Consider the following 26,712-nt stretch of genomic DNA (forward strand, 5'->3'; position numbering starts at 1 on the left):
TGTTACCAATCATAATTTTGATTTCAGATCTCCAAAATGAAAAACCTTTCCAGCTATCCATAATGTCATTTTGAATATCTAAATATTTAGACTAGTACAAATGTAATTACCGATATCCACAATTGGCATTATGACTAGTAATAATGCTATTACAGATATCTACAATCTACAAATTATGACTAAAAACAGTGCAATTGTGTCAAATATGTTTTTTATTTTGGAAAACTAGAAATTAAAATGATCACTATTAACAATTGGATTGTAGATAGGCTTTGTGAAAATGGAGCTCTTCCAGTTATATTGTAGATATCTAGAATGTTCATTCTGGATAGCAAGACTGTCATTGTGGATATCTGAAATGTTCTTTTTGACTAGGGAGAATTGAAATGCGGATATCTGCAATAAATATCCAGTCTAGCTAACAAATAATAATAATAATAATAATAATAATAATAATAATAATAATAAAACGGCCACTTATAGCCTACTTTTTAAGGATTTAAAGATATTAAATGAGTTTAGTAATGTTCAGTTGTAGATATCTTGAAATACAATTTCTACAAGAAAGAATGTTATTGTAGATATCTTTCATTACCATTCCATGAGAATATAATTTTCACTAGGAGAAATGCTGTTATCATAAACTGTAGGATTGGAGTGAGCAGATAGGAGTGGGGTTCGATTAAATGTTCGAACGGCTTGCCATACTCCCGTACTGTCCACAGACGTCTTATATACTGTCTATGATAGACTGTATGGTACTGTCCCGTACTGACTGCAACCACGTCACGTGACGCCAACACGTGACCGGGTTCACAGTTGAAAGTCACTGCGGCTCAGCGTCCTCTATGGTCCTCAGCATGGCGGTCCTAGTGGGACATAGAGCCCTGTTGCAAGCCTTCCGCGTGAAGGCAACGGGCCATGACAGTGTGTGTAGGCTGGCAGCGGCCTTCTCCTGCTCGAGACAGTATGCTTTCCCCGGGAAAGTCTCGCCTTCTTCTCGCTTGAACGGTCCCGGAGCAGGGACACGACACTACAGCTCGGACCCGAAGGAGGACCTGCGCGTCCGATACCTGGACGGAGAAGACGCCGGTAAGTCCCGCTCAGAATCAGTGTCATTTTAAAGGCAGGTTTGTCAAAGGAAAAACTGGAATTATTGTAAACGGAAGTCCCCGGTAGCTTGCCAACAACCGGGAATTGACTGTGAAACCATGTAAAGTCTGCCATTCCACTGTATCAAAGTAGAGTGTACGCGTTGACGTCATCTTTTTTTTAACGTAATAACAACCTACTGAGTTGCATTATTATGCAAACCTCTCATAAGTGGGGTGTGGGGAAAAAATAAAAATCTTATGCATCATAATTATTTTTGCCGCGAAATTGATTATTTTCCCTGAAAGCGATATTTTAATTTTGTACTAATGATTGAGCTAAATATTTTGTGTTTCTAGCGATAGGGGCCGAGACTGAGAGAGCTTCATGGAGCTGCATGGATAAATATGTACCAAACAAGCCACTTTGAAATTTTGCTGTTATCGTGAATACAAAAGTTGGGTGACCCTCCCCCCTAGACTAAAAAAATTGGATGACCCTCCCAATACTCAATATTATCGAATTACAATACTTATCAAAAGAAAATAAATTTTCTGTCATGTAAGAGAAAGCAACCTGGAGACTTCACTTGAGAACCTGGACAAACGGTTAATTGATTATCAAAATAGTTGTATTTGATGTAGTATTGTATGACATCCTGTTAGTAGAAAAGGTTTAAGTATGTCGTTTCTAGTACACAACTGCCAAAACAGTATACAGTACCAAAATGAAATGGCTTTCTACGTTCCTCTGCTGTACTGTAGTCTGTTGCATGTAGCAAGGACTTAGGATGCAGCGTTTTAGTTTTCATGTGATTTTTTTGTTGTTGTTTTTTACATTTGTGTTATTATAATAATACAGTTTATTTAAAGCGCCTTTTATGACACCCAAGGTCACTTCACAAACAAACAATCATCAAACATCGTTAAAATGATATTCATCTTATAAAAATGTGATGTCTAACATGCTGCTCTTCATTAATGTGCTTGTTAATCAATCAGCATGATGTAACTCTCTTTCAGGTATTGTTGTCGTTGGGATAAATCGACCCAAAGCGAAAAATGCCATAAGCAAAAATCTGGTCAAGATGGTATGTATTGTTATTTACTTTTTTTATTTTTTTTTTTAGATTATTTTTTGGGGCTTTTCCCTTTTAATGATAGTTACAATGGATAGACAGGAAAGGTGGGAGAGAGATGGGGGATGACCCGCAGCAAAGGGCCGCAGGTCGGACTCGAACCCGCGCCGCTGCGAAGGCCTCTGCCTACATGGGGCACACCCTCTTACTGGGTGAGCTAGAGGTCGCCCACCTTTTTTATTTTTTTTACCATATCTATTTAACAAAGATGACTAAGTCAACTACGCACGGCAATAAGCATGTTCGGTCCGCGTACAGTAAAGGCAATGAGTTTTGGGTCTTATTTGACAAAAATTTTTGCATTTTGTTTTCTGTTATTTCATCAACAAAAATGTATATTATGCTTGAGAAAATAAAATCCCAATTAACAAAACTGGTTAAAAAGATAATATTAATATTTAAATAAATAACCGTGAGAGTCCGGTATACAGCCTGACTCTCATATTCCTTGTTCAAAGGTTGTTTGGTAAATTGCTCTTAAACACATTCAGAGACGATTTGAATTGCTCTTTTAGAGATGACCGTGTGTATCCTTAGAGGAGCCTCATTCCATCTTAACTATGATGACAGTGTATGGAAACAAAGTGATCAATAGATCTTAAAAAACGTTGAAGTACCTGTAGCTCTTCACTGGCTTCCAGCACTCAGGTTCAGTGTTTTCTGATCTCTCGTATAATTTGAGTTTGACTTGAAATATGCTCCAATTTATTATTATTATGGTTTGTTAATACAAAGTGAATTTAAATCATAAAACATTTTTTAAATCCCCTCCCAAAAAAAATTGTGTTTCAGATGTTTGATGCTGTGGAGGATATCAAGAAGAATAACAAAGTGCGCAGTGTAATTCTATGCAGTTTAGTTCCTGGGATCTTCTGTGCAGGTACACTCTCTTTGTTTACTGGCATGCTGCATTTCCTCTTTTAAATCCCTTTTTTAAAAATTAAGACGTACTTTATTGATCCTGCAAGGGGAAATTAAATGTTTTCACTCTGTTGTTACTAATTACACACAGGCCTAAAATACAAACATGCCTATACATGCACTTATGGAGAATCAAAGTTGGCAGTGAACTGCAAGCAGTCCACACTCACGTCCACATATTTGGTCCACACGGGGACTTGAACCGGCGACCCTCTGGTACTGTCAACCCCTAAAACCATGTAGTCATGTGCTTTCTTAGGGTTTGTGGCCGGAATTCACTTATATCTTTTATGTCACTTCTTAAAACCTATTTACATACAAAGGTATTCTCTTAACTTTTATTTTATTGATTATTTAAATTAAATTATTTCATGTTTTATATTGTTTTACTTTTTATCAAATGTAGCTCTTTCGCTCAAACTGTTTAAAAAAAATATTATTGTTGCATTGGAGGGGTTTTTCACTGTTGGAATCTGCTGTTTGGAATGTCTTTCTGATTCACTTCTTATTCTTCAGTTGTAGACATTTTGGATCTAGTAAATATAATTCTGTATTCAGCTGTATGTTCAGAGACCTTGAGACTGAGGTTTTGGCAGATCCCAGAGCTGTGAGTGGTGGACCACACTGTTTCAGGAAGCCCCAGACCTGTGGCGCCATGCTGATGCTCTGTGGGTTTGTGCAGGTGCAGACCTGAAGGAGAGGGCCAAGATGCACCAGAGTGAAGTGGCACCGTTTGTGTCCAAAGCCAGAGCACTCATCACAGAGCTGGGTAAAGAATGATCAAGTTCAGTGTAGGGCTGGGTATCGTTCAAAAATATTCTATACCGGTACCGAGCCAATACCGGTATTGACTTTGATACCTGTTCCTAAACGATACTTTTTTTAATACCAATTTTATAAAATCCATTTTAACAAAAAGTAATGACAACATTACACATTACGGCACAAATCTTTGTATTTATGTTTCAGCTCCGACTAGGTGAGGAGTCTCTGTGTAACAGTTTTTCCTGCGTGTCTCTACGACGTGTAATGTTAGACAGCCAATCACAGACATTATTAGATCTTGGTAGAAGCACTCTAAATGCTGATTGGCTCACTGACACTGACACTGACGAGGGATTTTTCCATACTCAATAATTTAGAGGCAATTCGGTCGGTGCCTACGAAGTATTGAATTGGGTACCCAGCCCTAGTTCAGTGACTGTTCATATATGGACTTGAACGGGGGTCTCCAACCTTTCTTCATCTAAGGGGTACTTTAAAAAAAACTAAAGTGGCCAAGAGCTACTTGCATCACATCATTTATTAACATAACACACATAAGCTGAATGAAGCTACTGTTTGATGAAATTGCAATACCCAAAGCTTATGAAAAGTCTTAACTTCACGTCAAGGTTCATGACTATTTTACACTTCTTTTAGACCAGATAGTTAGCTACATCACTGAAAATATTCCCATCAGGGTCCAAGAAAAAATGACCACTTTACACGTCTACGGCCCACAAAGTCAGCTACCTCACTTTTAATATGGTGGTCATTTTGTGTCTCAGTTTGTCAACCTATTGGCGAGCTACTGGAAACCTGCTCGCCAGCTACTTGTTGGAGACCCCTGGACCTGAATGTGACAGAGATGCATGTTCATGCATCACTTTATTTAATAATAATGTTTGTAATAATGATGTTCGTTTACAGATCTCATGTTATTTTGCTGTTATCATTACTTTGAAAAAGTGAAGAAGAAAAGAAATTTGAATCTCGAAACTTTCATTAATGACCACGAGTCAGGGCAGCCCAATAAGGGACTGTTCGTTATTTATTTCAGGGGCCACCGGAGGAGTTTTAGGACCTTTAGTGAAGAATAGACATGACCCTCCCCTCACCAGTAATATTTTTTGCTATGACCCTCCAAAACAATTTTGAAAAAAGGAATGACCCTCCCCCAACAATTTATCAATACCTTCTGTACTGGTTTGCGATTGGCAAATATATACAGATTACCATTGTTTTTTACAGCAATGACATACGTTACTAAACCTCTGCATTCTCATCTGACGCATCCTACTCCTCTGTTATGGTGGGGGGGCCATTTCAGTAGATGTACTCACTAACATTGTTGTGGAAACACAATAAGCATGGAAACTAAAAGCACACTTACTGCATTACTTCAAATACTAAGTTACTCCTCTAGTAAACTAGTATTCACATGAAATAAAACAATAAAACATTGAGACCATTCAGCAAAGCACTCTGGGTAACATTCAACACACAAACTGGTTGCTATGGACTCGTCACTAGGCTTCCTCCACTTAGCCGTTTAAACAAAGTGGAATAAACGTATAAAAGTCCAAATCTACACAAAACCTGCAATCACTTAGTAAGATGACATCAAATGTGGCATTTAGGAAACCTTTATTGCAACCTTGGCACGGTAAGATGTCCAGACTAGCAACAGTCATTTTCGGTTTTTGCTGCTCCCATCGTCAGCCAGGAAATATTTTTTTTACTAGAGCAGTATATGAAATCAGATTTATTAGGCTATCTACCACCATTTAGTTGTTTTGTGTTATTTAGCTAAGATATTTATAAAATATCTGGTCATGCCAGACGTAATTATTCCACTCATTTTTTAAACAATGCAATTACCAGTTTCAGCCCCACAGCCAAACTCCTGGGTCAGACCCATCTGCTAGCGAAGGAGGTGCCGAAACTAAGAGCTACATGGAAAATATGCACTAAACAATTAGTGCATGACCCTTCCTTATTTTCCTCCGGTGGTCCATTCCATTAATACCGAATGATCCCTAAGGTTTCATTTTCTGCTGACTAATGTAATTATATACTAGTTAAGTAACTGTAATGTAATTCAATGCTAATGTTATAATCACAGTTTTTGCGCATGTTATCGTTAGCAGGCGGGCGGTTCCTATCTTCTCACCTGGCAAAAGCTGGGAACACATCACCGTTGATTATGTGAGGATTGGAGATGATTTAGATTAAGATTCAGATAACATGAGTGTAATGTGAGCTTCACTTAGAGATGGTTTGGATGGATATTTGATTGAAATATTCATTCATTCAAACTATTTAAACTCGAGAGATCATAGCGGGGCTGCCCTCATTTACAATGACATCGAGTAATTACAAAAACAACACAGAAAAAAATACATACATCATACAAGAAAGATAAAAGACAATAAAACGCAATTAATGTATAATATTTGATTAAAAAAAAGTTAGGATAATATGGATACAAAAGAAAGTGCAGTTATGTAAAGCAAGTACAAGTAGCAGTTTGCAAGTTTAAAACCAGATTTCTGAATTGTCCAAAAGGCACAAGTGAGTTGATTTTCAGAAAGTGCTGTAATTTGGTGAAAGGGGTTAGGGTTACGAAGTGTCTCTGGCTAATTACTGTATATGGCCCATAGCCCAGAAGCCGGGGGGGACTTTGTCCATGTGAAGTAAATATGTGTTCCACCAATGTAGTTGGAGTTTAAGTTGAATAGTTGTCTGATGTCTCTTGATGGGTACCTTGTTGTCTTTTCTTTGACAGGTAACCTGCCGGTACCAACCATTGCTGCCATTGATGGAGCTGCCTTAGGAGGAGGCTTGGAAATGGCCCTTGCTTGTGACATCAGGATTGCCTGTAAGACTCAGTGGGCTTTATTTTTGAGGTTACAGATAATGTTAAAGGTGCCTTTATTGTCATTTCTAAGCATACACAGAGAAATGAAACTTGTCCTCTGCATTTAAAGTGATGGTTCGGAGTAATTTCCCCCTAGGGTCCTTTGTATCATGATCACCAGAAACTTTTACATTGAGTTAGCGGAGTAGCGTTAGCCGCTGAATAGCTTACGCGAGAGCTAATGGATCCAAAGTGTCTATCACATTCCCCACTAATGTCGAAATGATACCAAAGGTCTACACTAGTATATATAGTTATGCACTCATAAAGCGATGGATTGTATGAGTGTTATTCAGAAGTTTATTAAATAACACTTGCCTGCTGGCTTCTGCTCTCTGCTGTTGTTGTTGTTGCGCCAAGACGAGTGTGTTAGGACGTCTACAAATTACTACACCGAAAAGAGATGCAACAAAAATATTTTTAATTTAACTTATTTTTTAAAGTAAGTGCTGTAGTATAACTAGCAGGAGACAAGTAATAATTGAGGTAAGTTTGGAGACATTACCTTATTTAATCATTAAATTAATAAATATTTTTGTTGCATCTCTTTTCGGTGTTGTAATTTGTAAATGTCCCTAAGCACTCTTACTGCCCGGTAGTAACAGCAGCAGCAGCAGCAGAGAGCAGAAGCCAGCAGGCAAGTGTTATTTACATAAACTTCTGGTGTACTTACAAATTTTACAATCCATCGTTTTATGAGTGCATAACCTATTTGTACTACTGTAGACGTTTGGTATCATTTCGGCCATTATTAGTGGGGTAATGTTAAGAGACACTTCGGATCCATTAGCCTCTGCGCTAAGCTATTCAGCTGATAACGCTACTCTACGCTAACTCTCCCAATGTTAGACCCAGGTGAAAAAAGCTTCTGGGGGGGTGTTTGGCTCGAGATCATGGTGCAAAGGACCCTAGGGGGAAATTACTCCGAACCATCACTTTAACCCATTCTATACATAGGAGCATGGGCAGGCTCCCGGAGACCAACTCTAGTTATAATTTTCTTTGCCAGTGCCTTTTTTTGGTCAGGGGGCACTGACAGGAATACTAGCTTAAAGTGTCTATATGTAACTTTCAGTCTGTGTTGATTCTAGCAGCCCCTTTGGACTAAAGCGGTAGTGTTTTACCACCTGCTGTCCTAAAGCTCTTTTCTTTACGGTGCTGTATTACCTACTGTAGATTACTGAGTTAGTGTTACCAGGAGGTCATATAGTTGTGATGAATGTTTAGCTCAGACAGAAAATCATTCATTTACAATAGGGATGCACCGAATATTCACCGAATAGTACGCTCTTAGAGTCTGTCAGCACACGTTTCAGTGAGATCTATTCGGATCCTCTGCACTTCATCGCGACTGTACTTGATCCGCGTTATAAAGACCATTACTTGGATGCGGAAATAAAGCAGGGCGCACGAGAAATGATCCAGGCCGCGATGGATGCGGAGAACCCGCGTGGAGACGGAGACGGAGCAGCGCCCAGCGCAGGAGATCAGAGCGCAGAAACAAAAGACTGGTCTCTCTGCACCAGATGAGGGGCATGCACCCTCGTTGTCTGATATGTTCAGTGAAATCCTTCAAGAAAGTGCCTCAAATAATAATAATAATAATAATAATAATAACAATAGGTAAGCTATTCTGTTCTTAGGCTACTATATACTGTATGTGACTATCAGATTGTTGCCATATTTCTGCTAGATATTTTTTTTATTAAACTTTAATATTAATTTATACAATTGCAATGCCTTGATTTTAGTAAAGTTAGTACACAGTCATAGCCATAAATGCAATGGTACTAATAATTGGCATAATTTCTTTCGGTGTTTCGGTTTTTCGGTCTTGGTTTCCTCTTTTTCGGTTTTCTGTTCCGGCAAGAATTTTCATTTTGGTGCATCCCTAATTTACAATAACAGAATACGTTACAGATGCATCCTTTCATTTCCAGTGTTGCTACGGTAACTTAGCCTCCTTTGGATGTCTAGTGAGATAAACCAGGTATCACTGTCACTGGGTCACGAGCCAGAGCATTAAGAGATTGTTGTAGCAACCAACATAATAATAACTTAGATTCATATAGCACATTTCATGAAACCCACGGACGCTTTACACAAGTAACGTTACAGAGGGACAAAAAGAAAATAGTAGGCCAACACAAACACGGACTAAAAGGAATAAAAACAGGTGCTAAATGTAAGGGGGACGTGATTTAATGTCTGCTACTGACATACAACCACATCAAGCATAAAGTTCTTTTATGAATGAAATAGACATATTACATACCTGAGGGCCATTCGGGGACATTTTTGAATCATTTACAGTCCAATAATTGTCTCCCATCTGTTGAAAGCCCGACTGAGTGTGACTCACGTTGTCGCCGGTCGTCTTTCACTCTCACTTTTAGCTTTCAGTTCTTCTTTTAATTTCATTCTTTCCTGTGATGGTCCTGCCACAGTATCATCCATAACTACAACATATCACTTCTAAAATAACATTAAAATACAATTAGGCCTATATAAATACATCTCCTGCTACCTTTTACCTGGCTGGATACTTACTAACACAGGCTTTTCCGGTGTTACACTGAAATCTGTGACCTGTCAGAATGTGTGACTGTAGCGCCGTCTACCTGCCGAAAATCGTGACTTTGCGGGAAAAATCAGACCCGGGCAGAGGCATTAATAAAAACTATATAAAACTAGCGTTCTTCCAGTGTTGCCACAGTTACTTTGAAAAAGTAACTTAGTTACTTTACAGATTACTTGATTTTAAAAGTAACAAAGTTAGACTACAAGTTACTTTATTAGTTACATTCAGCAACTGCCGACAACCCCCCCACAGCCTCAACATAAAAATGACAGCTGGTTTACTGTGAGGCAGCTCAGCGTTGCCAGTAGTAGGATCTGGTTTATTATGGCACGAAAGAGAGCGAGTCAACCATGTTTAAGGGCAGCATTTCCGCTACAACATACAGCCCGACCAACTTCTTCAACTCTCCCCCACTTACTGGTTTTGCACCAAAGTCCAGCTTTTGTTGTTTGGGTGGTGGGGGGCCTCCTTCTCTCTGCTTCGCACCACCTGCTGGGACTTGCTCTGTAAGTTTGACTTTGCGCTGCGACTCCAAATGTTTCTTCAAATTTGACGTAGTGTTCCCCGAGACGCAAGAAGAAAGCAAACATATATATCTTTACTAAGGAAAATGACAAAAATAGTAACGCACAGTGACTTTGATAAGTAACTTTAATCTGATTACTGGTTTGGAAATAGTAACGCGTTAGATACTCGTTACTGAAAGAAGTGCTCAGATTAGAGTAACGCGTTATGCGTTACTAAGTAACGCGTTACTGGCATCACTGCGTTCTTCTCACTGTTAGTCTCGTTTGTCGTTACAGGTCATTTATGATCATCAGATGGAACATTACACAGTTTCACAAACATCTAAAAGTTACATATAGTCACTTTAACATACATGTTTTGGTGGTGGGAGGAAACCAGAGGACCTGGAGAAAAGCCGTGGAACAGTGCTAACCACTGAGCCACCATGCCGCCTCTGGTCTGTGTGCATGTATATGTTCATGGTTATTAACAGCTGTCTGACAAAGCAGTAGAACTGCCTGAGCGAATACACTACTGGTATCATGAGTCTTCATCACAGCTAAACATGCTGACAGATTGTTGTCAGATCAGTGGAGCCTGTTGAGGCCCAGCAGCGTTCAGACACATGAGACAACAATCAGAACAGAACATCTGGGTTGAATCATTTTCAAAATAAGGAAAAAATATTGTATACAGTAAAACTTCAAACTGCATCACAGCATGTATTTCCAGATGCATCATGAGTGATGATGTAATGAGTCTGGGTTGGGAGAGCCTTAAAAGCCTTCTCTGTTCCTGGAAACAGCATTATAGATGCAGAAAGTAGGTTTTAACAGAAACTAAGAGGCTGCACAAGCGCTTTGATTGACTAGTCCAGTTCAGATTTCCCTCACTTTAAATGATTTTAGCCCATTTAGTTCTTCTATAGTAGTTGTGTGTTGAGTAATGATATTTTGGACCTTTACTGTAATATATATTTATATACTTTGTTTATTGTATTAATACATCTATACTAGTAGTGATCATTGTATTTATGTCTAGTATTTGTCTAGTAGTAATACTGCTCTTTGATCTCTCTAGCCAATACTGCCAAAATGGGACTAGTTGAGACCAAACTTGCGATTATTCCTGGAGCAGGTAAGACTGGATTCTTTTTATGTCATCATCTCCAGTGAAAGTATTATTGCTGTCTAACACATCTGCACTTCAAGGGACTGCGGTTAAAGCAGGGTTTTTGTGGGGTCTTAAAAAGTAAAAAAAAAAAAAATCCACTTAAATCCACTGTGTTCTAGGTCAAATAGTTTTAGACAGGACTAGGGCTGAACGATTAATTGCATTTGCGATAATATCGCGATATGTTAAAACGCGATTTCCTAATCGCAAAGGCTGCGATTTGGCGGAAACCCTGATCTTATATTGATAAGGGTAGACTACATTTTAAAAACACCTCTTAGGATAACATAACCGCTTTCGGCTCGCCATTAATATCATATCGCAGCAAACGGTGTCTGTGTGAAGTTTTGAAAAACTGTAACCACACTTGAAACCACTTTATCGGCATCGCCGTGACTCTCTGTGACTTCAGCAAAACTGCAGACAGTTTACTCCGTCCGCACCTCTCCGTGTGTGTGTGTGTGTGTGTGTGTGTGTGTGTGTGTGTGTGTGTGTGTGTGTGTGTGTGTGTGTGTGTGTGTGTGTGTGTGTGTTTGTTTGTGTGTGTGTGTGTGTCGGTCGGAGCTCCGCTCTGTGTCAATATGCAGAGAGGACAGATAAGCTTGCACTTAAGCTAGGGCTGAACGATTAATTGCATTTGCGATAATATCGCGATATGTTAAAACGCGATTTCCTAATCGCAAAGGCTGCGATTTGGTCTCGATTTGATGACTCGCAAGAGCAAATCAGTCTGCACTACGCAGAGAAAGCATCAACTTAGCACGCTAACGCTACACTGTACCTTGAGCTGATCTCTGTCATTCAAACAATTCTGAGTTGAAGTTTAAAACTTTTTACAGCCATTTTAATAAAATGAAGGGTTTTGTTTGGGCTCGAGTCCATACATGCAGTTAATGGATACAGGCACGCAGAACTGAAGGCTCGGTTGGCAACGAGCTAGCTCTGATTAGCGGTTAGCTCCGGTTAGCGGTTAGCTCCGTTATAAAGATATAAAGATATGGGTGGAGGAGCTGCCACTGAGAGGGGTAACAATCAGACTGATAAATGACGGTTTGGGGAGCTTTCACAGCAGCGTGGCCGCGGTGTTTCAACGGTTTTATTAGTCCAGTTAATCCCACGGCAAGACCACAGCAGCTAACGTAACGATAGCCTCTCTGAGCAAGTGCAGTGTTGACGGTGTCGGCACGCAACTTCACGAGGGGGAGGGGCTGGAGGCAGCTCCTCTCTGTGCACTGTAAAAAAATATATGTGTGTGTGTGTATGTATGTATGTATGTATATATGTATATATATATATATATATATATATATATATATATATATATATATATATATATGTATGTGTTTTTACTTATTTAACTGTCTAGTGTGTAATTGTGTGTTGTTCATACTATACAATGATTTATTGTTTGTCTTTGTTGAATAATACAGAAGACAAAGAGCTACAGTGGCGACAGTTAAGTTTAGGCCCAAACCGACTAGTTAAGTTGAAGTTTTGGCTTCACTTTTTTTACAACGGGAGAAAGCAAAAATACCATGGTCCATGGTAAAACCATTTGTTCACAGAGAAAGTCACTGAACACATTATCTTGAGAGCTACTTTTGGTCAGCCATTTTGGTCTGCTATAGATATTCACTGGCCCTTTAAAGTCCTGCACAGAGGAAATGTCCCTGCTTAAATGACCATATTTGCAAAATGCACACTGACTGTGTGACAGCTCAGGCTGACTAATTTACTAATTTTTTTCTGGCATTTTTGCTTTCCTTATGTGTCAAGTGAGAGTACTGCCAGTTCCTCCGGAGATATTGTGATCACATGGTGAACACCTTTTATCCCTAGGCCAGTGGTTCTCAACCCCGGCTGTGGACCGGCACCAGGCCACAAAACATTTGCTAGTAGACCACGAGGAAACCAGATAGTTTGGCAAAAAAGCTGAATAATCATAAAATAGTGTGGTGCTCCATTTCCCAGAGGTCCCTTAGATTCTCACAGTGTACTGTCACTAAGGTTGCTTTCACACCTGCCTCGTTTGGTCCGTTTAAAACCAACCCTGGAGCATTTAGGTCTGATAGTCCGGTTGGTTTGGGCCGGTGTGAAAGCTCATCCCAACTCTGGTGCAGAACAAAGAATAGAAACCCAACCAAATGAAAAATCCAACAAAGTTGAAACTTCACCCACCGAACTAGGAGTCCGAATCCTGGTTTTAGACGTGTTGGCTGTGCATGTGCTATGATCGTGTCCTGGTGACCGTCTGTGCACTGTATGTACCATATGTAAGCCGCCTACACATGATCCATGGTAAAACCGCTCAGCGCTGGCCGTTCCATTGTTTTCCTATGGGGGAGCGGTGCTGCCCAACTAGGTGCTACGCCATGGGCCGGTTTGCCGGTTTCAAGGTATACCGTGGTTTGAAAAAGTCACGTTTTCAAAACCAGCTTTATGGAGGGCTCCTAAGAAGCTTTTGCTGGGGACAGACGTCTATGATGGGCTTATGGTGTTGTCATTTATCCATATATTTATTTGGTTTATGGTTTATTGTCTATTTTGTTGAATGGTCTTGAATATTGTAGGTACTGTGTAATCTTTTCTTGATTTTTTTTTTTGTTGTCTGGGTTGGTGGTGATGACGGGGGGGTGTTTTCATGTTGTGAGTTGTATTTAGTTTTTGTATTTTGTTAAAAAAAATGTTTAATTGTTAATCACAAACTTTCCGTCATACTGTTCCTGTGGTGTTTTTTATGAGTGGGCAAGGACAGAAAGTGTAGTTTAGGAATCCCTCTCCCTGCCAGTGTGCAGTGTGTTCAATGGAAATAAAGTAGTTTTTTCTACCCAGAAAACTACCCCCAATTTCAAAATAATACATATTAAAGCTGTAATTGCAATCGGCGATACCGTGATATTTTTGCTGAAGGTTATGAGTCCGTCAGAATCTCATACCGGCCCAGGCCTAATCTGATTTGAACTTGGAGCAGTGTGTTCAGTGTCTTTGGTCGAGGTTCCATCCTGGTTTCTCTTCTCTCGTCACGTGTGTGCAGGTGGGACTCAGCGTCTCCCCAGGGTGATAAGTGTCTCTCTTGCTAAGGAGCTCATCTTTGCTGCTCGGGTGGTGGACGGAGCAGAGGCGTGTCGACTGGGCCTTACCAATCATTCTGTGGAGCAGAATAACAGTGGAGACGCTGCCTACCTGCGGGCTCTGGAGCTCGCCCGTGAGATCAACCCTCAGGTAACACGGCCACTCCACTGACGGGCAGACCTCTTTGATAAACTGGGGGGACAAAACGGTGATATGGTGATGAATATCATGACTAAATAAACAGGCTTTATTCATTTTTGGCATTAAATGATTTCATTATAATATTGTACTTATTCAAAACAATTTGCTAATGCAATTTACATCACACACAGCAGTTTGTAATACCTTGTAACTGATTTTAAAAAGGCACTCTCTGACTCTCGGCTTCACAGGGTCCAATTGCAATAAGGATGGCCAAACTGGCGATCAACCAGGGGATAGAGGTAAGGCTCAGACGTCAGTACTGCTGTTACCGTGTTTTACGATTGCTTTGGCTCAATTTTCACAACAGTGAAATTTGCAAAACTGTGAACATATTTTGAATCTTTTGGGAGTGTCTTCTCCACTCCTGGCACTTCAGGGCAGTGATGTCATCACATGCCTCAGCAATGGCCTAGTGGAGGGTTGCCTATTCATATGGACGGCTGCCAGACACCTCCCACCTCCACGCTGAAAAGATTTATTAGATTAGTTAAGTAGAGTGTGGTGGATGAAAATTAGGTGCTGATTTCGGATGAGCTGCAAACCAGTCACGTACAGCCAAAGCATGATGGAAATTAACATTGACTGCGCACCACGTCGCATCCTGTCTGAGCAGCCCAGTTGGTAAACATGGATGCCGAAAGGAAGCGGGCCCACCTGTGCAGTCTATGTAATGCAATCCAACACAACAATTGCAACTACAGACTCCAAAATGGCCATCTGGTTGAAATCAAGTCTCACAACACAACTGAAATATAAAGATGCATTTTTGAAGGGCTTAAAGTCAACCTTTACGTGAGTTTGTCATGTCATGAAGGTGGCTCTCTTTTAACCTGGCTAGATCGCCATGGCAACTTAAAACCTACCTTTTTTCCTTGGCCTTTCCCAGCAGAGGGTGACATTTATGTGCAATTATTTTGACGGTGATACTGTTTTATGTTTTAAAGGTCCTATGACATGGTGCTCTTTGGATGCTTTTCTATAGACCTTACTGGTTCCCTAATACTGTATCTGAAGTCTCTTTTATATAGACCTTAGTGGTCCCCTAATACTGTATCTGAAGTCTCTTTTATATAGACCTTAGTGGTCCCCTAATACTGCATCTGAAGTCTCTTTTATATAGACCTTAGTGGTCCACTAATACTGTATCTGAAGTCTCTTTTATATAGACCTTAGTGGTCCCCTAATACTGCATCTGAAGTCTCTTTTATATAGACCTTAGTGGTCCACAAAAAAAATTTAAAAAAAAAATTTTTCTTAAAAATTTAAATTTTTTTATATAGGCCTTCACTAATACTGTATCTGAAGTCTCTTTTATATAGACCTTAGTGGTCCCCTAATACTGTATCTGAAGTCTCTTTTATATAGGCCTTAGTGGTCCCCTAATACTGTATCTGAAGTCTCTTTTATATAGGCCTTAGTGGTCCCCTAATACTGTATCTGAAGTCTCTTTTATATAGACCTTAGTGGTCCCCTAATACTGTATCTGAAGTCTCTTTTATATAGGCCTTAGTGGTCCACTAATACTGTATCTGAAGTCTCTTTTATATAGGCCTTAGTGGTCCACTAATACTGTATCTGAAGTCTCTTTTATATAGACCTTAGTGGTCCCCTAATACTGTATCTGAACTCTCTTTTATATAGGCCTTAGTGGTCCACTAATACTGTATCTGAAGTCTCTTTTATATAGGCCTTAGTGGTCCACTAATACTGTATCTGAACTCTCTTTTATATAGGCCTTAGTGGTCCCCTAATACTGTATCTGAAGTCTCTTTTATATAGGCCTTAGTGGTCCCCTAATACTGTATCTGAAGTCTCTTTTATATAGACCTTAGTGGTCCTCTAATACTGTATCTGAAGTCTCTTTCCCGAAATTCAGTCTTGGTGCAGAATTCCAGCCACTAGAGCCAGTCCCACAATGAGCTTTCCTTAGGATGTGCCATTTCTGTGTCTGTAGCTATTGAGGAGGAGAGAGAGCAGGGGCAAGGTGGAGGGTGGGGGGTTGGCCTTGACCAACTGCCACTTTGCTCCATTTGAAAGCCATGATGTCATGGTGCCATGCAAGTCATGTTGTGTATCAGAGAAACTGTAACATGCACCGGCATTTTTGTCATGGTTTTTCATTAGAAATCATCGGGACTGAGTCCCATGCTGCAGTGTGAATATTCACTAAGAGATGCCACATTCTCTTTCAGGTGGATTTATCTACTGGTCTGGCAATTGAAGAAGCATGCTATGCCCAGGTGAGTAATTAAACTGCAGTTAACAATTATTTATAACCTGCTGTATGAAATATTCATTTGGTTGGCATTTTATCAGGTCAGCCTAGCTATGGGGCTGGGTACCGAACGTCGATACTTTTATGGCACCGAAAAAAAATACTACAATTCTATGAGTATCGAAATATTATTTATCTAAATTTTGCCAAATTTCGGTTCCAAAAGCGACTGAGCGCTTAAGTTAGGGCTGAACGATTTTTGAAAATAATCTAATTGCGATTTTCTCCCCAAATATTGCGATTGCGATTCGATATTCGATTATTTTTTTAAGCTCTTTGTCTTCTGTATTATTCAACAAAGACAAACAATAAATCATTGTATAGTATGAACAACACACAATTACACACTAGACAGTTAAATAAGTAAAAACACATACATATATATATATATATATATATATACATATATCTATATATATATATATATATATATATATACATACATACATACACACACACACACATATGTTTTTTTACAGTGCACAGAGAGGAGCTGCCTCCAGCCCCTCCCCTCGCGGAAGTTGCGCGCACGCCCGTCAACACTGCACTTGCTCAGAGAGGCTATCGTTACGTTAGCTGCTGTGGTCTTGCCGTGGGATTAACTGTACTAATAAAACCGTTGAAACACCGCGGCCACGCTGCTGTGAAAGCTCCCCAAACCGTCATTTATCAGTCTGATTGTTACCCCTCTCAGTGGCAGCTCCTCCACCCATATCTTTATATCTTTATAACGGAGCTAACCGCTAACCGGAGCTAACCGCTAATCAGAGCTAGCTCGTTGCCAACCGAGCCTTCAGTTCTGCGTGCCTGTATCCATTAACTGCATGTACAGTGCCTTGCGAAAGTATTCGGCCCCCTTGAACGTTTCGACCTTTTGCCACATTTCAGGCCTCAAACATAAAGATATAAAACTGTAATTTTTTGTGAAGAATCAACAACAAGTGGGTCCCAATCATGAAGTGGAACGAAATTCATTGGCTATTTCAAACTTTTTTAACAAATAAAAAACTGAAAAAGTGGGCGGCAAAATTATTCAGCCCCTTTACTTTCAGTGCAGCAAACTCTCTCCAGAAGTTCAGTGAGGATCTCTGAATGATCCAATGTTGACCTAAATGACTAATGATGATAAATAGAATCCAGCTGTGTGTAATCAAGTCTCCGTATAAATGCACCTGCTCTGTGATAGTCTCAGAGGTCCGTGTAAAAAGCGCCAGAGAGCATCATGAAGAACAAGGAACACACCAGGCAGGTCCGGAGATACTGTTGTGGAGAAGTTTAAAGCCGGATTTGGATACAAAAAGATTTCCCAAGCTTTAAACATCCCAAGGAGCACTGTGTAGCGATAATATTGAAATGGAAGGAGTATAAGACCACTACAAATCTACGAAGACCCGGCCGTCCCTCTAAACTTTCAGCTCATACAATGAGAAGACTGATCAGAGATGCAGCCAAGAGGCCCATGATCACTCTGGATGAACTGCAGAGATCTACAGCTGAGGTGGGAGACTCTGTCCATAGGACAACAATCAGTCGTATACTGCACAAATCTGGCCTTTATGGAAGAGTGGCAAGAAGAAAGCCATTTCTTAAAGATATCCATAAAAGTGTCGTTTAAAGTTTGCCAAAAGCCACCTGGGAGACACACCAAACATGTGGAAGAAGGTGCTGTGGTCAGATGAAACCAAAATCGAACTTTTGGCAACAATGCAAAACGTTATGTTTGGCGTAAAGCAACACAGCTCATCACCCTGAACACACCATCCCCACTGTCAAAACATGGTGGTGGCAGCATCATGGTTTGGGCCGTGCTTTTCTTCAGCAGGGACAGGGAAGATGGTTAAAATTGATGGGAAGATGGATGGATCCAAATACAGGACCATTCTGGAAGAAAACCTGATGGAGTCTGCAAAAGACCTGAGACGACGGAGATTTGTCTTCCAACAAGACAATGATCCAAAACATAAAGCAAAATCTACAATGGAATGGTTCACAAATAAACATATCCAGGTGTTAGAATGGCCAAGTCAAAGTCCAGACCTGAATCCAATCGAGAATCTGTGGAAAGAACTGAAAACTGCTGTTCACAAACGCTCTCCATCCAACCTCACTGAGCTCGAGCTGTTTTGCAAGGAGGAATGGGCAAAAATGTCAGTCTCTCGATGTGCAAAACTGATGGAGACATACCCCAAGCGACTTACAGCTGTAATCGCAGCAAAAGGTGGCGCTACAAAGTATTAACTTAAGGGGGCTGAATAATTTTGCACGCCCAATATTTCAGTTTTTTATTTGTTTAAAAGGTTTGAAATATCCAATAAATTTCGTTCCACTTCATGATTGTGTCCCACTTGTTGTTGATTCTTCACAAAAAATTACAGTTTTATATCTTTATGTTTGAGGCCTGAAATGTGGCAAAAGGTCGAAAAGTTCAAGGGGGCAGAATACTTTCGCAAGGCACTGTATGGACTCGAGCCCAAACAAAACCCTTCATTTTATTAAAATGGCTGTAAAAGTTTTAAACTTCAACTCAGAATTGTTTGAATGACAGAGATCAGCTCAAGGTACAGTGTAGCGTTAGCGTGCTAAGTTGATGCTTTCTCTGCGTAGTGCAGACTGATTTGCTCTTGCGAGTCATCAAATCGAGACCAAAACGCAGCCTTTGCGATTAGGAAATCGCGTTTTAACATATCGCGATATTATCGCAAATTCAATTAATCGTTCAGCCCTAGCTTAAGTGCAAGCTTATCTGTCCTCTCTGCATATTGACACAGAGCGGAGCTCCGACCGACACACACACACACACACACACACACACACGGAGAGGTGCGGACGGAGTAAACTGTCTGCAGTTTTGCTGAAGTCACAGAGAGTCACGGCGATGCCGATAAAGTGGTTTCAAGTGTGGTTACAGTTTTTCAAAACTTCACACAGACACCGTTTGCTGCGATATGATATTAATGGCGAGCCGAAAGCGGTTATGTTATCCTAAGAGGTGTTTTTAAAATGTAGTCTACCCTTATCAATATAAGATCAGGGTTTCCGCGGGGTCTTAAAGGTCCCATGACATGGTGCTCTTTGGATGCTTTTCTATAGACCTTAGTGGTCCCTAATACTGTATCTGAAGTCTCTTTTATATAGACCTTAGTGGTCCCCTAATACTGTATCTGAAGTCTCTTTTCTATAGACCTTAGTGGTCCCCTAATACTGTATCTGAAGTCTCTTTTATATAGACATTAGTGGTCCCCTAATACTGTATCTGAAGTCTCTTTTCTATAGACCTTAGTGGTCCCCTAAAACTGTATCTGAAGTCTCTTTTATATAGACGTTAGTGGTCCCCTAATACTGTATCTGAAGTCTCTTTTATATAGACCTTAGTGGTCCCTTAATACTGTATCTGAAGTCTCTTTTATATAGGCCTTAGTGGTCCCCTAATACCGTATCTGAAGTCTCTTTTATATAGACCTTAGTGGTCCCCTAACACTGTATCTGAAGTCTCTTTTATATAGACCTTAGTGGTCCCCTAATACTGTATCTGAAGTCTCTTTATATAGACCTTAGTGGTCCCCTAATACTGTATCTGAAGTCTCTTTTATATAAGGCAAGGCAGCTTTATTTGTATAGCACATTTCAGCAACAGGGCAATTCAAAGTGCTTTACATAAAACATTAAAGAGCAGTTAGAAAACAATTTAAAGGGGTGATAGAATGATTATATAGGGTATTTCACACTGTTCCTTATGGTCTCCTAATGGGGTATGTAACATTGGTTGGGCTGAAAATGGCCTGGTTGATATTTTATTGGCCCTTATGCATCCCTGTGTTTTGGCCCTATTTGTAACAAGAGCTTTTCTTCCAAATATGGTATGGTCATGAATATTTAGATGAGCTGCGCGCTGATTGGTTGAGCGAATCCCCAATACACATACATTAGAGAACCGACAGAATCTCATATTCCAGACACTGCAATGTTTCATTACCAAATTCACTTCTGAGACTTTTTTAAGCGAGAAATCAACTATATAAAGCTGAAATATGGGCCGTTTTACAAAATTTGATGGCTAATTGCAAATTTGGTAAGACGTGTCGGACTTTAGGAGCTCTACACAGTCTGACGAGAAAGCGGCAGCCTGCTGGGCTCCATACCCAGGGCAAAGTCACCCTTTGTGGATACTGCACTACGGGGCTCCGCGGCCAGCTGCCGGCATAACTAATATATTTACGGTTTGAATTTCGTTACGCCACTTTGATTTTAAGGCATTTTTATGAACGTGAGCAGCTAGCTAGCTACACTGTCGCCATAACTAAATTATATTTACAGTTTGAATTTCGTCACGCCACTTATATAACATCATTCCCCAATGTCTTATAAAGCTAACCGTTGTGTCCGATTTGATTTTAAGGCATTTTTATGAACGTCAGGCGTCTTTGTAGGACCAGCAGCTGCTTGCTATATGTCCCATTCATTAGTGATGGGACAACCGACTCTTTTACGAGAGTCGGTTCAACCGGACGGTTGTTGGTTGGCCTACCGAAGTTAATATCGATCCGGTTACCGTGCGCGGCCCTCGGTCGGGCGGTGGGGTCGCGTTTAACTTTACATAACTATCAAGATAACATTACGTGTATTTGTATGTTATATAGGCCTAATACTTTCCCCTTGGTAATGTAGCATATGAATTTCCATTAACACAATTCTAAAATGCACGAGAAATAAAGGCTTCTGCTATCTGTTGATAAGTCAAACTTGCCGAGAACCTAGACACCCGTTTGATTACATGACTCATGCAGTAGCCTACCCTCGGTTACGGTCCTTACGGTCTCCTTGTGACAGCCTAGCCTAGTTACCATGTAGCAACATTCACTTCTCTAACATTTAACTTAACATAAACCAAAATAACATGACATGTATTTGTATGTGATGTACTGTACTTCCCCATCGATAATGTTTGAATTGCCGTGAACACAATCCTCTAAGATGCACCAGAAACAAGGCTTGGTTAATAACTCAAACTTGACGAGAACCAAGACACCGCTTGATTACATTAGAGTCGAGCAGGCTGTCCGGTTGCACGGTTACATTTCAACTATGACAGGGTAAAATCGGTTTTGCATTCTATCACCCCTTTAAAACAATTTAAAAACATTAATAAACAAATTAAAAACATTAAAAGACAAGAATAAAATTGATAGTGCAGTATAAGGATAAAAGTTACAGTGCAGTATAAGAAATGAAAGTTAATAAAATTGATTATTTAAAGAAAAGCAACATCAAAAAGATAGGTCTTTAGCTTAGATTTAAAAGAACTGAGAGTTGCAGCGGACCTACAGGTTTCTGGGAGTTTGTTCCAGATATGTGGAGCATAAAAACTGAACGCTGCTTCCCCCTGTTTAGTTCTGACTCTGGGGACAACAAGTAGACCTGTCCCAGACGACCTGAGAGGTCTGGGTGGGTCATAGTGTAGTAGCAGATCAGAAATGTATTTTGGCCCTAAACCGTTTAGTGATTTATAAACCAGCAAAAGTATTTTGAAATCAATTCTTTGAGGCACTGGAAGCCAGTGTAGAGACTTCACTGTACTGGAGTGATGTGATCCACTTTCTTGGTTTTAGTGAGGACTCGAGCAGCAGCGTTCTGAATCAGCTGCAGCTGTCTGATTGATTTTTTGGGGAGACCTGTAAAGACACGGTTACAGTAGTCAAGTCTACTGAAGATAAAAGCATGGACAAGTTTTTCCAGATCCTGCTGAGACATAAGTCCTTTAACCCTTGATATATTTTTAAGGTGATAATAGGCTGATTTTTTAATTATGTTAATGTGGCTTTTAAAATTCAGGTCTGAGTCCATGACTACACCAAGATTTCTGGCTTTGTCTGTTGTTTTTAACATTGTCGTTTGAAGCTGAGCGCTGACTTTAAATCGTTCCTCTTTTGCTCCAAAAACAACCACCTCCGTTTTTTCTTCATTTAATTTAAGAAAGTTCTGGCACATCCAATCATTTATCTGTTCAATGCACATATTTAATTGTTGTAGTGGGCTATAGTTCCCTGGCTATAAGGTTATGTAAATTTGGGTGTCATCCGCATAACTATGGTAACTTATTTTGTTGTTTTCCATAATCTGAGCCAGTGGAAGCATGTAGATGTTGAACAGAAGAGGCCCCAGAACTGAGCCTTGGGGAACTCCGCACGTCATATTTGTATGCTCAGATTTAAAATTACCTATAGACACAAAGTAGTCCCTATTCTTTAAATAGGATTCAAACCACTTTAGTACTGAACCAGAAAGACCAACCCAGTTTTCCAATCGGTCAAGCAATATGTCATGGTATACCGTATCAAATGCAGCACTGAGATCAAGACTGAAATTTTGCCACTATCTGTGTTTAAGTGGATGTCATTAAAGACTTTAACAAGAGCCGTCTCAGTGCTGTGGTGTGGTCGAAAACCTGACTGGAAGGCATCAAAACTGTTGTTTAGCGATAAGAAAAGGTTGAGTTGTTGAAAAACCACTTTTTCTATGATTTTACTTAAAAATGGAAGGTTTGATATTGGCCTATAGTTGCTCATTAGTGTCGTGTCTAGATTGTTCTTTTTTAGGAGTGGCTTGATGACTGCAGTTTTCAGGGCCTGTGGGAAGATACCTGAGAGCAGAGATGTGTTTACAATCTGTAGAAGATCAGAAGCCAAACAATTCAAAACATTTTTGAAAACACCCGTTGGTAGAATATCAAGGCAACAGGAGGAGGTTTTCAGATGTTGTATAATGTCCTCCAGGATTTTAAGGTTGATCGTATGAAATTGTGTCATGTTGGAATTTGTTTTGCGTGCCTTAGTGGTCTTAGTGGTCCCCTATTACTGTATCTGAAGTCTCTTTTATATAGAACCTAGTGGTCCCCTAATACTGTATCTGAAGTCTCTTTCCCAAAATTCAGTCTTGGTGCAGTATTACAGCCACTAGAGCCAGTCCCACAATGAGCTTTCCTTAGTATGTGCTATTTCTAAGAGAGAGAGGGGGGGGCAAGGTGGAGGGTGGGGGTGTGGCCTTGACCAACTGCCACTTTGCTCGTTTGAAAGCCATGATGTCTCTCTCTCTCTCATGGGTGGGCCAAATTCTCTGGACGGGCAAAGCAGAGAAAGGGGAGGTAACCTTGCTCCTTATGACCTCATAAGGAGAAGATTCCTGATTGGCCCATCTGAGCTTTCATTTTCTCAAACACAGAGCAGGATACCCAGGGCTCGGTTTACACCTATCACCATTTCTAGCCACTGGGGGACCATAGGCAGGCTGGGGGAACTCATATTAATGTTAAAAAACCTCATAAAGTGACATTTTCATGACATGGGACCTTTTTAAAAAGCCTAAAATTTAAAAATCTAAATTTTAAGCTTTAAAAAGTCAAAAATTCGCTAAAGTATTGTGTTCTAGGTCTTAAATTATTTCAAACAGGTCTTCATTTTTCTACGTCAATGCAAAGCTACCCCTAATGCTCTTTTTTTATTTATTTTTTTTATTTCCATGGTGTTGTAGTTCTTTCTTTCGCTAGTCCAAATATAATTTCTCTGTATTACGACTAAAAATGAGACCAACATGTAACTTATATTGCAGCCAGTCAGCTTTCGTGTTATTGGTGCGAGTCTCTTTCAGATTTTACCACAGACATAAAACTGATTCTATTCTTCAGCTTTAGGGAAGTGCAAGTTTAGCGATACTTGGCTTGAAAAAAAACTGAATTTAGGGCTCAGTTGATGTTTTGATAATGGTCTTAAATATCATTCATAATGGTCTTTAAAAAGGTCTTAAAAATTCTTAAATTTGACTTAATGAAACCTGCAGAAACCCTGAAGATGAGTGTACAAAATATTAGAAACTCCTCAGGTTGCAGGTTCTCCCTCAGGAAATAAGTTAAGGGAGATAGGCTTCAGATAAAGATGGGCATCTTTTCTTACGACTAACACATTTGTGTTGTTTTTAAGGTGATACCAACTAAAGATCGATTGGAGGGTTTGGCTGCATTCAAGGAGAAGAGGCGTCCTCAGTTCAAGGGGGAGTGAAGCCCCACTGCTTCCAGAAACAATCCGGAGTTCTGCCTTCAGCTCTCCTACTACTCCACTGCTTCCAACATGTTACGGGTGAAACTGGACATGTCGACACCCAGGGGACGTCTGTTAGACCGCAGGACATTAGGGCCGCTCCTGGCTGGCGTTTTTACCAGGGACTCAAATGTTCAAGTGTAAAGCACGTCCACCAAGCAAACTAACCAATCATTGGCCACTGCTTACAGTACTAAAAACGTACTTAACTAACTCAAATGGCAATCTAAAACATCAAATTACTTCAAATGGCTATTGATCTTTGCATTATGATTGGTAGTTGGTCACTAACCTCTTTGACTTATAATCCAATCATCCAGCCACTGACATGTCTGAATGCTTCACATAAATGATGCATCAGAAAGATCATTGCCTCTGTCTTTTTTTTACTTTGCTAGAAATGTACCACTCTGTGGTCTCATAACCTTGAATAACAGAGGTGTCTGCATGAAATCATAAAACAGAAAATAGTTTTGTCCCACTTGAATAATGTCCAGAGGGTGGAATTTTGGATTTTAAAGTTATTACCACTATGTGTAAGATTTGGTGCCTCTGCCTCCCTGTACTATTGACAACAAAAAAGACACGGTGACCCAAGATGAATTGGCTGATAACAAACGCATAGCCTAAATCTAGTATCAAGTTTAGATGGTTGTCTTTAATCATAACATGTTAGACATACATTAGTGGCTTTAAGGACCACACAGGTTGTTCCTGTGCCTCAAAACTAACCAGAGCTCCATTACATACATAATACGTTCTTCAAATGAAATCGGCATGTTGCAAAAACAAATGATTTTGAGAAGAAAGCTTTTTGAAGAGCTTTCAACCACATCTCAGTTAAATTAGTGGATGGTGCTTGTTAGATTGACTCAATTTGTTAGCTCATACTGAGACACTTCATCAGCTCATAGAGACCATTACATTTGGTTAAAAGCTTGAGATTTTTCTCTGGACATATTTGATATTCATTTTATTTATGTTTTGACATCTTTTCTACAGAGCCCCCAACATACAACAACACACACACACAACATAAACTGCTTTTATGAAACTGTTGATGGAAGATTCAGCCACAGTGGAGATGATTGTATGTTATGTTAGTAAGTGAAGTGGGACAGCCCACAGGGCATCAGACCATATCCCACCGTTGTAAATAAAACTTGTCTTCCCCTACAACATTTGTATTGTTTTGAGTGCACATTATGTAATGACATGTGGTTGCCCTAACTCGAACACTTGCAGTTCTATGGTGTTGCTGACAGTGGTAGAATGTAACTAAGTATATTTACTCCAGTACTGTACTTGAGTCCAAATGTTGAGGTACTTGTACTTTACTTGAGTCTTTTCTTTCCATGCCACTTTCTACTTCTACTCCTCTACACTTCAGAGAGACATATTGGACTTTTTACTCCACTACATTCATCTGTTCCAGCTTTAGTTACTAGTTACTTTAGTTACTCCGCTACATTTATCTGTTCCAGCTTTAGTTACTAGTTACTTTAGTTACTCCACTATATTCATCTGTTCCAGCTTTAGTTACTAGTTACTTTAGTTACTCCACTATATTTATCTGTTCCAGCTTTAGTTACTAGTTACTTTAGTTACTCCACTACATTCATCTGTTACAGCTTTAGTTACTAGTTACTTTAGTTACTCCACTATATTCATCTGTTCCAGCTTTAGTTACTAGTTACTTTAGTTACTCCGCTACATTCATCTGTTACAGCTTTAGTTACTAGTTACTTTAGTTACTCCGCTACATTCATCTGTTACAGCCTTAGTTACTAGTTACTTTAGTTACTCCACTACATTCATCTGTTCCAGCTTTAGTTACTAGTTACTTTAGTTACTCCACTACATTCATCTGTTACAGCTTTAGTTACTAGTTACTTTACACATTCAGATTCCTGCACACAGAACACATGTAGTTTCTAAAATCTGATGTTTGATTCTAAAGTAAACTAGCCGACAATATAA

At 39.8% G+C, this 26,712-nt stretch overlaps 1 protein-coding gene across 1 annotated transcript; it reads left to right on the top strand.

Moving 5' to 3' along the window:
* Positions 1-802: 802 nt before the first annotated feature.
* Positions 803-25,911, top strand: auh (AU RNA binding protein/enoyl-CoA hydratase). The gene is made up of 10 exons (XM_039780591.1): positions 803-1,092; positions 2,115-2,182; positions 3,023-3,110; positions 3,834-3,920; positions 6,702-6,794; positions 11,002-11,058; positions 14,129-14,316; positions 14,559-14,609; positions 16,563-16,610; positions 24,616-25,911. Exons 1-10 carry the CDS (start codon positions 849-851, stop codon positions 24,691-24,693), a joined length of 1,002 nt encoding a protein of 333 aa, XP_039636525.1. The 5' UTR covers positions 803-848; the 3' UTR covers positions 24,694-25,911.
* The last annotated feature ends 801 nt before the right edge of the window (positions 25,912-26,712 follow it).

The sequence above is a fragment of the Perca fluviatilis genome, chromosome 17 (genome assembly GCF_010015445.1).
Source record: "Perca fluviatilis chromosome 17, GENO_Pfluv_1.0, whole genome shotgun sequence".
Lineage (NCBI taxonomy): Eukaryota > Metazoa > Chordata > Actinopteri > Perciformes > Percidae > Perca > Perca fluviatilis.